Source organism: Somniosus microcephalus, chromosome 16 (genome assembly GCF_052327205.1).
Source record: "Somniosus microcephalus isolate GS21.2 chromosome 16, FLI_Smic_1.0, whole genome shotgun sequence".
Lineage (NCBI taxonomy): Eukaryota > Metazoa > Chordata > Chondrichthyes > Squaliformes > Somniosidae > Somniosus > Somniosus microcephalus.
This window is the reverse complement of record NC_141002.1, coordinates 108,479,014-108,491,125: the sequence shown is the minus strand read 5'-3', so window position 1 is coordinate 108,491,125 and position 12,112 is coordinate 108,479,014. Positions and strand designations below refer to the sequence as shown.

Sequence of the window (12,112 nt, the reverse complement as noted above, 5' to 3'; positions counted from 1 at the left end):
ACCTCCCCCCATAACTTTCTATATTCAGCCTGGTTCTCACTTGTATTCTCAAACTGACATCTGTCAGACGCCCCCTTTTTCTGCTTCATCTTGCTCTCGATCTCTTTCATCATCCAGGGAGCTCTGGCTTTGGTTGTCCTACCTTTCCCCCTCGTGGGAATGTACCCGAACCATCTCCTCTTTAAAGGCAGCCCATTGTTCGATTACAGTTTTACCTGCCAATCTTTGATTCCCATTTATCTGGGTCAGATCTGTTCTCAACCCACTGAAATTGGCCTTCCTCCAATTAAGTATTTTTACTCTAGATTGCTCCCTGTCCTTTTCCATAGCTAATCTAAACCTTATGATACTATGATCGCTGTTCCCTAAATGTTCCCCTACTGACACTTGCTCCACTTGACCCACCTCATCCTCCAGAACCAAATCCAGCAATGCCTCCTTCCTCGTTGGGCCAGAAATGTACTGATCAAGAAAGTTCTCCTGAACACTCTTCAGAAATTCTTCCCCCTCTCTGCCCTTTGCACTATTACTATCCCAGTCTATATTAGGATAGTTGAAGTCCCCCATTATCACTACTCTATAGTTCTTGCACCTCTCTGTAATTTCCCTGCAAGTTTGCTCCTCTATATCCTTCCCACTAGTTGGTGTCCTATAGAATACACCCAGTAGTGTAATGGCACCTCTACTATTGTTTCTCAAATCTAACCAAATAGATTCTGTCCTTGACCCCTCCAGACTGAGATGAGAAGACATTTCTCCACACAGAGGGTGGTGAGTCTTTGGAATTCTCTACCCCAGAGGCTCAGTCATTGGGTATATTCAAAACAGAAGTCGATAGATTTCTGACTAGTAAGGGCATCAAGGGATATGGCGATAGGGCCGGTGAATGGAGTTGAGGCAGAAGATCAGCCATGATCTCATTGAATGGTGGAGCAGGCTCGAAGGGCCGAATGGCCGACTCCTGCTCCTATTTCTTATGTTCTTATGACATCCTCTCTCTCCAGCACTGTAATATTATTCTTAATCAATACTGCTACCCCATCTCCTTTCTTTCCTTCCCTAACTTTCCTGAACACCTATCCAGGAATATTTAGTACCCAATCCTGCCCTTTTTTGAGCCAGGTCTCCGTTATCACCACGACATCCTATTCCCATGTGGCTATTTACACCAGCTCACCAACCTTATTTACCAGACTTCGTGCATTCACACACATGCACTGTAAACCTATCTTAGACCATCTTGTATTCTCTCTTAGTCTGACCCCACCTAATACCTTACTATTTCTTACTCTCATGCTAGCCGTCCCTCCCAATCCTTTGTGCACCTTGTTTCTCCTTTCTAATGCTACATCCTGGTGCCCATCCCCCCCCTGCCAAATTAATTTAAGCCCTCCCCAACAGAACTAGTAAACCCCCCCGCGAGGACATTGGTCCCGGCTCTGTTGAGGTGTAACCCATCCGGCCTGTACAGGTCCCACCTCCCCTAGAACCGGTCCTAATGACCCTGGAATCTGAAGCCCTCCCTCCTGCACCATCTCTCCAGCCACGCATTCACCTGCGCTATCCTCCTATTTCTATTCTCACTATCTCATGGCACTGGGAATAATCCGGCGATTACTACCTTTGAGGCCCTGCTTTTTAATCTCTTTCCTAGCTCCCTAAAATCAGCCTGCAGGACCTCATCCCTCTTTCTACCTATATCGTTGGTACCGATGTGGACCACGACCTCTGGCTGTTCACCCTCCCCCCTCAGAATGTTCTGTAGCCGCTCAGTGACATCCTTGACCCTGGCACCAGGGAGGCAACATACCATCCTGGAGTCATGTCTGCGGCCGCAGAAACGCCTGTCTACTCCTCTAACTATTGTATCCCCTACCACTATTGTTTTCCCACTCTTCTTCCTCACACCCCCTCACCCCCCCCCCCCCCCCCCCCCCCCCCCCCGTATAGCTGAGCCACCCGTGGTGCCGTGGACTTGGCTCTGGCTGTACTCCCCAGAGGAACCATCGCTCCCACCAGTATTGGAGAGTGAGATGCACTCGGGACTCCTGCACTACCTGCCTGGCCCTCCTTGTCTGTCTGACCGTCACCCATTCCCTCTCTGCCTGCACACTCTTATGCTGCGGGGTGACCACCTCCTGAAACGTGCTATCCACGAAGCTCTCAGCCTCACGGATGCACCGCAGTGACACCAGCTGCTGCTCAAGCTCCGAAACCCATCCAGCTCCTCCAGCTGACGACACCTCCTGCACACGTGGTTGTCCAGGACATGGGAAGCATCCTGGATTTCCCACATGGCACAAGGTGTGCATTCCACGGGACCGAGGTGCCCTGCCATGCCTCTACTTAATAGACTATTAAGCAACTTAACAGAAATAAACTTAAGACTTAAAAATAAAATCACCAGCTACTCCCCAATCAGCTCCTTCCCTTGCGCTGACGTCACTTACCTCGCTCCCTGACTCTCGCCCTCCCTCTGGGCTCTCGGGCCTACCTTTATCTGTGACCGCTCCTCTCGCTCTCCCGCTCTCGTGACTATTAACTTCGAGACCTTGGGTTCTGTGGCTGCACTCCTCCTTTTCAGTCAGACGTCTCACCCGCCTTCCTCCTCTCCACCGATTCCTGCGCTCACCAAATTCCTCCACTCTGCTAGCGACCCACTCCGTTTGTGTTTTCCCAGCTCTGTCTCCACGCTCTGTGCTCAAGCTGTTGCAGATAATCAAACTCACCACACTTCAGGGAATTGGGACTTCAATTACATGGAGAGACTAGAGAAGCTGGAGTTGTTCTCCTTCGAGCAGAGAAGATTAAGGGGAGATTTAACAGAGGTGTTCAAAATTACGAAGTGTTTTGATAGAATAGATAAGGAGAAACTGTTTCCAGTGGCAGGAGGCTCGATAACCAGAGGACACAGATTGAAGATCATTGGCAAAAGAACCAGAGGGGACATGAGACTCTTTTTGTGCAGCGAGTTGTTGTGATCTGGAATGCGCTGCCTGAAAGGGCGGTGAAGCAGATTCAATAATAACTTTCAAAAGGGAATTGGATAAATATTTGAAAAGAAGAAATTTGCAGGACTGTGGGGAAAGAGCAGGGGAGTGGGACTAATTGGGTCGGTCTTTCTCGGGCACGATGGGCCGAATGGCCTCTAGTGTTGTATCATTCTATGATTAATATACTTGTTCAAGTTTTGACAACTCTTTGCATTAAGATAAGCCTCCTGACAGCTAACCTAGTCCTCTGCTTGTACACATGTCCCCTCGTGATCCCCAACCTGTCTAGCTCAAATAGTCTGTCCACACAGACACCGTCTAGACACTTCATTATTTTATACACCTCCATTAAAGCTGCACTGTTCTAGATCATTTTCAATTCTAAATGCACTGGTTAATCTGGAAACCACACATTCTGAATCACTCTGATCTGCAAACGCCTGCTGTCCCCTGCTCCTTAGACTCATTTTCTGTCTCTTGACGAGCATTCTTTTCACCGAGCTCCTTGCTGTGCACTGTTCCTACTTGGGCAGGGATGTCAACAGAGCATTAGAAGGGGTAACCAGATCATTGCGGGCGGAAATATAAATTCTTCCTGTAAAAATATTGACTCTGTGTGGTTTCTCTCAGCTGATTAGTTCCATTTTGTTCTATTCCAGATTCTCGGAATGGCTTTCTCTATGACATTGTTCCATCAGATCTCCAGAAGTGGTAAAAAGTACAAGGCATAGTGTTCGTGTAGGATGATGAGTCGATGTCCTCACGATATTGCGAATCATTCTTCAGAAACTCAAAGCTTTGCCAGTCAGGCACAATTCTAGTCATCCTCTGCACTTGGAAACCTGCTCCTTGCTCAGTTCAGGAGTGATGATTCCTCACCTTTTGCCAAAGAAATCCAAAGCGCCAAACAGTCAGCTTCTGTGTGGTGACTCTGCAATCACTCACCCGCACTTGGTGACGCTACCAAATGTAGGATTTGCTGCAGCCCTGACCCTGAAATAACCTCCGCCCTTGACCCCCAGCCCTAACCAACGTGTGCAAAGATTGCAGTGTCACATCTGTGGGTCAGACAGGTCAAAACCTTGTTGGCAAAGGAATCCCACTTTTTCCCTTTTGAAGTGGATTCCGAAGTTAATCCCATGTCTTGGAGCACAGACCGCACCAGCTCCGTTTGATTGTCGAATGTGCCTGTGCTCCTGATCGCTGGCCCAACACCGGGAAAGTGGATTTTTAAATTTTTTTACACATGTTGCAGACATCCCTCTGGAGTTGTGCTAACAGAGCGTTTCTCTAATCCCAGCTGGGCAGGAGGGGGAATGTCTCGGGACTTTGCCGGACTGTCCGAGGCACACTCCTGGCAAACAACACTGTCCACTGGGAGCGGCAGGGCAGAGAATCACCGGTCAGAAGAGAAATCAAGCCTTTCACTCCTTTGTACAAATACATTAAAAAAGGGAATCCGATGGGTTGGGGGAATCCTGGTCAGTAATTGCCCAGTGCAGGTAACTAGTAACCAACTGAGTGGCCAATAGTGTCTCACTAACCTGTTCATAGTATGATCGAAAAATAACCAATTGTGTTGCTGCAACTCACTCTGAACTGTCCAACACGAGCTGCAGAGAGGAAGCTGCTTTGTTTAAAGAGCCAGAGACGGGTCTGACCATCGGCATGTATTCACTTACTCTTTGCAAACACAAATATGAGACTTTTTTTAAAGGTGGATTAGGAAACGTATCTTTTAAGTAAATGACAGCGTTTTTGTACTGTTTGAACTTTTTATATCGGCTTTTTCTGCTTTCACGTCACTGCACAAACCACTGTGTGATCTTTAAACGCAGTGTGCTGACAGCTCAGTGATGGTATTCGTTGATTGTGATGCTGTTCAGAAGTGACGAACTGCCCAAGATCACAGTCAACGTGTCCATCGGTCTTGTTTGGCAAGTGAGTGAAGATTATGGCTGGATTTGTGTGGAGCTGCCATGTTGTGAATAATCTGTCAGCTAGTTTAGCAGTTCCGCATCTAAATGCCTATAACCTCTATAAAGCAATAATACAGACCAGTGAGTTCAACAACTAGTCACTCAATTTGTAGCTAGTTGGGGTGGCAGTAAAACTCGGCAGCAGGATTAGTTAACCTTTTATTTCTGTTTGTGTTGCAAGGTGGTGACATTCAGTGGCGTTGACTTGTGTAAGCTGACTGCAACTAACCTCGTGCTTTGTAAACTTGACTTCAGGAAAGTGTAAATTGCACCAATACTGCCTCGGTTATGCTCGGTAAGAAATTAAATTGCAAATAGCTGCATGTGTAATACTCCCCAATCAGGCAAAATTGTAACTGTCTACAGTGAATCTTTTTCGAGAAGCTTGAGGACTGAAAATAATTTTCTACAACACAATAACCAAAGGCAGTGTGTTCGCAATAAAGCAGAAGACTTCTAACAGGGCTGGGTAACACAAACCTCGAGGGTTAAAGGATTTAACGTGCCAGAGCCGGAATATTCCCTGTTAGAAGAAATTCTTCATCGAAAAAGGCATTCGGGGATTTTATAAAAGGCTGTCGAGGATTTTTAGTTAACAAGATATTTAAGGGAAAAAGATGGACATTTTAGATATAGTTAGATTTTTTCCCTCCCCCTCCTCCCCTCACATTTCCTCTCCTGAAGTCAGTAACTTGCTAGGTTACAGTCACTAGCAGTTGGCGGAGTCTTGCTGGGTTAGTTAGTCACTAGCAGTTGGCGGAGTCTCGCTGGGTTAGTTAGTCACTAGCAGTTGGCGGAGTCTTGCTGAGTTAGTCACTAGCAGTTGGCGGAGTCTCGCTGGGTTAGCTAGTCACTAGCAGTTGGTGGAGTCTCGCTGGGTTAGTTAGTCACTAGCAGTTGGTGGAGTCTCGCTGGGTTAGTCACTAGCAGTTGGCGGAGTCTCGCTGGGTTAGTTAGTCACTAGCAGTTGGCGGAGTCTCGCTGGGTTAGTTAGTCACTAGCAGTTGGCGGAGTCTCGCTGGGTTAGTCACTAGCAGTTGGCGGAGTCTCGCTGGGTTAGTTAGTCACTAGCAGTTGGTGGAGTCTCGCTGGGTTAGTTAGTCACTAGCAGTTGGCGGAGTCTCGTTGGGTTAATTAGTCACTAGCAGTTGGCGGAGTCTCGCTGGGTTAGCTAGTCACTAGCAGTTGGCGGAGTCTCGCTGGGTTAGCTAGTCACTAGCAGTTGGTGGAGTCTCGCTGGGTTAATTAGTCACTAGCAGTTGGCGGAGTCTCGCTGGGTTGGTTATAGTCACTAGCAGTTGGCGGAGTCTCGCTGGGTTAGTTAGTCACTAGCAGTTGGCGGAGTCTCGCTGGGTTAGCTAGTCACTAGCAGTTGGTGGAGTCTCGCTGGGTTAGCTAGTCACTAGCAGTTGGTGGAGTCTCGCTGGGTTAATTAGTCACTAGCAGTTGGTGGAGTCTCGCTGGGTTGGTTATAGTCACTAGCAGTTGGCGGAGTCTCGCTGGGTTGGTTATAGTCACTAGCAGTTGGTGGAGTCTCGCTGGGTTAATTAGTCACTAGCAGTTGGCGGAGTCTCGCTGGGTTGGTTATAGTCACTAGCAGTTGGCGGAGTCTCGCTGGGTTAGTTAGTCACTAGCAGTTGGCGGAGTCTCGCTGGGTCACGAGTCTATGGAGCCTCACCCAATGCGCCATTTGCCCTGTGTTCCTGACCATATGATCCGACCTTGCACCGAGAGCGAGACCGGCTCCACTGTGTTTAAATATTCTTCTTGGTGCCTGGGATGTGCTGGGGGAGGGCTCACCTAGTTCAGCAGCTCTGAGAGGTTTCTGTTGTTAATGTGACGGTAACGACATATTGGCCTCCTGAACCTGGCTGCGGGCAATCTGGGCAGCCCCAGTGGAACGATCCCAAGCCCCAGGGAAAACCTCCTCCTGTTTTGCGACTGCTGATTCCGTCAGATAAATGGCTCCAGCTTTTAAATGCAAAAAACCCGCCCTGCCAAATTGCTTATAGCCCCGCCCCGCTGTTGCTGTTCCCCGCTGAGCCTGTGACTGGTCCTACTGGTTTTTCAGCTACAGTCTGGTTTCTGGCTAGAGTTTCACGTACCTGAGGTGAAGTACATTTCTCCACCGCTTCTGGACCTTATGGTGACTCCCAACTTCGCCATTGTTTTTTTTCTGTCCCACCACCGATTCTGCTCACCTCCTGCATCTCCATCCCTGCGTCCTCGATACTATACCCTCCAAACAGCTTCTGGTCTCCACCACACCTGTCTCTGAACATGGACAACAGTTCGTCGATGCTCCATGCCGACTCCACGTTGACCTACGTCAACTTTATCCCACCACGGGACCTCCGCCTTAAACCCTGGACGACTCCTTATTGTCTCCTCTCTCTTTTCCATTTACTACCAGGTTATATGTATCCTAATAACTACTACATAACCAGGCCTACATAACTTGAGTTTTCCCTGTGTCCATTCGCATGTGATGTTCCGGACCCGAGCCCATCGCTTCTATTTCCACTTTTTTTCTCCCCCTTTTTAACTTCTTTTCTCTTTTCCCCTCCGAGACCGCGCTCTCCTGTTGTCATACCTCCCCTCGGGTTCTCTGCCCTCCCAAATCCCTACCCCAACCCGTCGGCACTCCTCGACCTCCCTATGCTCCTGTCGCCACCCCAGGCTTGACTTCCTCTTAGATAAACCTACAGCTTCCCTCTCTGCCTCTCCTGGAATCCTCAGAAGGGCCCAACGAGGCACTCGTCGCTGCCTCCTTATGAGCAGCAACCCCAACTGCCCCATCCTCCTCTCTATCCGACCTTCACGCCCAGCGTGCCCTCTGGGGGATAATCTTGCCAATCTCCCTGTGGACTCTGCCAGTGGATCAGCTGTCACCGCCCCTCTCCGCATCTCCCTCCAGAATGTCCATTCACTTGTGAACATGGCCTTGCCATCCATGAGCTTATCGTGGATGATTGCATTGACATCATGCCCTTGACGGAAACCTGGCTGAGGGGTAATGACACCTTCACCCTAAATGAAGCCTCCCCCCCCGGCTATACCTTCCACCACTTGCCCCGCCCAGACTGTCGCGGTGTGGCTCTTATTAGCGAATCACTTCCTTGTACCACTCTGTCCCCCTACTCCTCCGGCACTTTTTCCTCCTTTGAGCATCTCGCCTTGTTCCACCCCTCTCGTCTCATTTAAATTCCTCATTCTTTACCGCCCACCCAAGTACCATAAAAATGTTCTCACCGAGATATCTTCACTGCTTTCCTCCCTCAGCCTCTGCACCGAGCGACTTCTCATTCTCGGTGGTTTCAACCTCCATCTCAATTCACCGTGCTCTCTCTCCTCTGAGTTCACTAGCCTCCTTATCCTCCCTTAATCTCTCCCTCCATATAAACTCCCCAACCCATAGTCACGGGCACCCCCTCGACCTCTCCATTTCTTGTGGCCTCGCTAGTCCCATCGCGTCAATCGCAGATAAGACCATCTCTGACCACTTCTTCGTATCGCTCTCCACCCACATCCCCTTCCCCCACCAACCCTACTTCTTTCTGTGTTCGCCCCTGGAAGAAACTCTCTCCTAATTCACTTACAACGGCACTCTCAAAATCCCAACTGTCCAGCCTTTGGCCCTCCATTCACCGTGACATTTCTGCAGCTACCGATCTGCTCAACCACGCCCTCACCACCACCTTTGATGCCCTACTCCCTGTTAAAACAATTACCCTCTCTCACCCTGGCTGTTCCCCCTGGTACGGCCCTCATCCCCACACCCTTAAGTCCAAGGGATGCAGACTTGAATGGATATGGCGGACAACTAGTTTAGCCATTCATCACCAGATGTGGTTGGACCACATAAAGCACTGTCAGGTCCTGCTCTCCTCGCCCAAACCTGCTCACTGTTCCAGAATCATCCTGGAATGCAGAGATAAACTCCGGCTCCTCCACTGCTAACCGTCCTCTTAAACCCCTCTCCCTGTCTCCTCCATCCTCACCTCCAACAACAAGTGCGAGGAGCTCAAGATTGAGACCATCCGTTCAGCTGCCTCTGCCACTTCCCTTCCTTCCCCTAGCCCACCGGGCCAAACTTCCTCTAAGGTTTCCCCCTGCCCTAGCCCTGAACTCACATCTTTCTCCAGTTTCTCTCTGATCTCTCCTCATGCCCTCTCCGAGCTCATCCTGTCCATGAGACCCACCTCCTGCTCCCTCAACCCTATTCCCACCAAACTGCTGATCACCCAACTTCCCTTCCTGGCTCCCATGTTAGCTGATATTGTTAACGGTTCCCTCTCCCTCAAATCTGTTGTCATCACCCCTCTCAAAAAAAAAACCCTTGATCCCCTCCGTCCTTGCAAACTACCGCCGCAACTCCAACCTCCCGTTCCTCTCAAGTCCTTGAACGTGTTGTCGCCTCCCAAACCCATGCCCATCGTTCCCAGAATTCCATGTTTGAATCCCTCCACTCGGGTTTCTGCCCCTACCACAGTCCCATAACTGTTTTATCAAAGTCACAAATGACATCCTATGTGACTGTGACAAAGGTAGACTATCCCTCCTCGTCCTTCAGTACTATGTACAGATTTGGTCTCCTTACCTAAGGAAGGATATACTTGCCATAGAGGGAGTGCAGCGAAGGTTCACCAGACTGGTTCCCGGGATGGGGGGATTGTCCTATGAGGAGAGATTGAGTAGACCAGGCCTATATTCTCTGGAGTTTAGAAGAATGAGAATTGATTCTTAAGGGTCTTGACAGGGTGGATGCTAAGAGGTTGTTTCTCCCTGGTTGGGGAGTCTAGAACCAGGGGGTCACAGTCTCAGAATAAGGGGGCTGAGATGAGGAGGAATTTCTTCACTCAGAGGGCGGTGAATCTTTGGATTCTCTACCCCAGAGGGCTGTGGAGGCTCAGTCGTTGAGTATATTCAAGACAGAGATCGATAGATTTTTGGATACTAAGGGAACCAAGAGATATGGGGATCGGGCGGGAAGGTGGAGTTGAGGTAGAAGATCAGCCATGATCTCATTGAATGGTGGAGCAGACTCGAAGGGCCGAATGGCCGACTCCTGCTCCAATTTCTTATGTTCTTAATGATCGTCTCACACACTTGGTGCACGAGCATTCAGCACGATCGGTCCCTCCCATTCACATTGCTGAATAGACATCAGGTCTCCCTGCCCAATAATCCGTGGCCTCTGACACACTGGCAGTCACCGGCCTCTGCCAATCACATCCACATCAACTGCCTTCAGCCAGCACCACACTATCCAGCAGAGATTGCTGGGCAGTGACCAAGTGTTTGCTGAAGGTTGTTGAGATTAACTGTAGTCTCCCTGCCCCCTCCTGCCAGCCACCTTTCACAGGGAGCGATCCTGGGATCTTCCTGAGCACCAGGCAGGAATCTCTCACTGTGTCATTGGAGAGACATCAGCTGTTTTACAAATTCTGGTGTGTTTGTTGGCATTTAATATCTTTTATTTCAACCTGAATTGCCTTCAGTGAGTTTATGTTTCAGGGATAATTTGTTCTGCCTCTTTCACATTTAATTTTACTATAATATTGCCACATTACTCATTCCCGACATTCCTGGAACATACACTCCAGGTGAATCCGCTGCTTCTCTCTGTGGCCTGTCCTGTCTCACTCCCAGCTACTTGATCACGGAAAGATGTGAATGAATTAAAATTGGCTGCTTTAAGCCCACCCAACACGTGCAGCCAGTTCACCAGTGAGTTGTACATCTTTGTTTCCACAGTTAACGCCAGCCAGGGGTTTCCTTACAGAGTGGATGCCATTTAGAACTGGATCCTCTAACCCATGAGGGGAGGGCTCACCTAGTTCAGCAGCTCCGAGAGGTTTCTGTTGTTAATGTGTTCGCTGCCAGGCCGGTGTCCGCTGTTCGTGGCCACTCTTGCTTGTCTCTCACGTAGCTCTCTGTGGGTGAGGGCTTCCCTTTGGAAACTCTTCAGTGTAAACTGTAGAGGGAGTGCATAGTTTTTGATTATTAAAGGACTTTACCTAGTTTTGGGCTCGTATATAATTCCTATTTAAACCAAGGAGAGGGATGGAGGTCAGTGTTTACTTCGTTGGAAAAAGGGACCATAAAGTGTTTCAGTGTCGGAGTTCACAGTAACAATGTTTCAGATATTGGCGTTACTGATGGACTCTGACGTTGATCCTGTTTGCTGCTACACGGGATTAAGTTGTTCGAAAACACGCGGAAGGCAACGAGAGCGTGAGAATTTCAGACACTGAACAGATTCTAATAAATTGTCTTCTGTTTCCCTCTGATAATTTTACTGAACTTTGCAAAACAAAGTTACTGAGGTTGGCGTGCTGGAGGCGTCACTGGGCAGTTTGTGGTTCGATGGTCACACAGTGGTTTTCCCAGGAGCTTTTCCATTATAACATTAGCAAATCTTTAATCGATTGCCACCCTCTACTTTACTAAAGTTTTCTTTCATTTTCTGTACGTGATGTGGCTTTTGACATGATGAATTTATTTTATAGCATGTTTTGAATTCATTCATAATCTAGAAATGTTAATGAGCATTGTAAGAAATTATGAAAATGCTAAATTAATTTATATAGCATTTGGCTACAGTTTAACAATCTTTTAAATGGTTTTAAAATATGAGATGATGGAGCTGAATTTCAATACAACTCTGTTCTGTGCATTTTACACTTACTGTTTTATAACCTGGAGTTTGGGGAAAGTTTGTTCAATATTTGCAGGTTTTTTAAGGCTCCAAACTTGCTGATGATAAAGATGATCAAACCATCCTTGCTCAAGGCATGGAGTTGCTTTAAGCAGCTGCCATGAATAAATGCTCCGTGATTATCAAACCTGTGTGTAAAGGACGAGTGATCGTTGTCAGTATTGAAAGTTAATTAAAGCATTTAGGCTGTATCTTTGAACCAATCTGTAAATGTTTTTTTAAACAAATTCTGATTGTAACCCTGCAGTTTTATGTTAAATGATTCTATTGATTTTTAAATTCTTGTAGCCAGTTGTGCTAACTAGCAGTGGATTATGTCAAGTTACCCCAACCCCTGTTACGATAACTGCGGAATGCACTTGATTGATTGACAGTTTTTAAATGAGAAAATCGCTCAGTCAGACTTCAGATTAATTCCT

At 48.1% G+C, this 12,112-nt stretch overlaps 1 protein-coding gene across 3 annotated transcripts in view; it reads left to right on the top strand.

Moving 5' to 3' along the window:
• The window catches only part of tspan9a (tetraspanin 9a), a 424,140-nt gene extending 412,248 nt beyond the window's left edge, over positions 1–11,892 (top strand). For all 3 annotated transcript variants that reach the window (XM_086009714.1, XM_086009715.1, XM_086009713.1), the window contains one exon: positions 3,653–11,892. In XM_086009714.1, the coding sequence (XP_085865840.1) occupies positions 3,653–3,724 (72 nt within the window). In that variant the 3' untranslated portion in view covers positions 3,725–11,892. The remainder of the gene's footprint in view (positions 1–3,652) is intronic.
• The last annotated feature ends 220 nt before the right edge of the window (positions 11,893–12,112 follow it).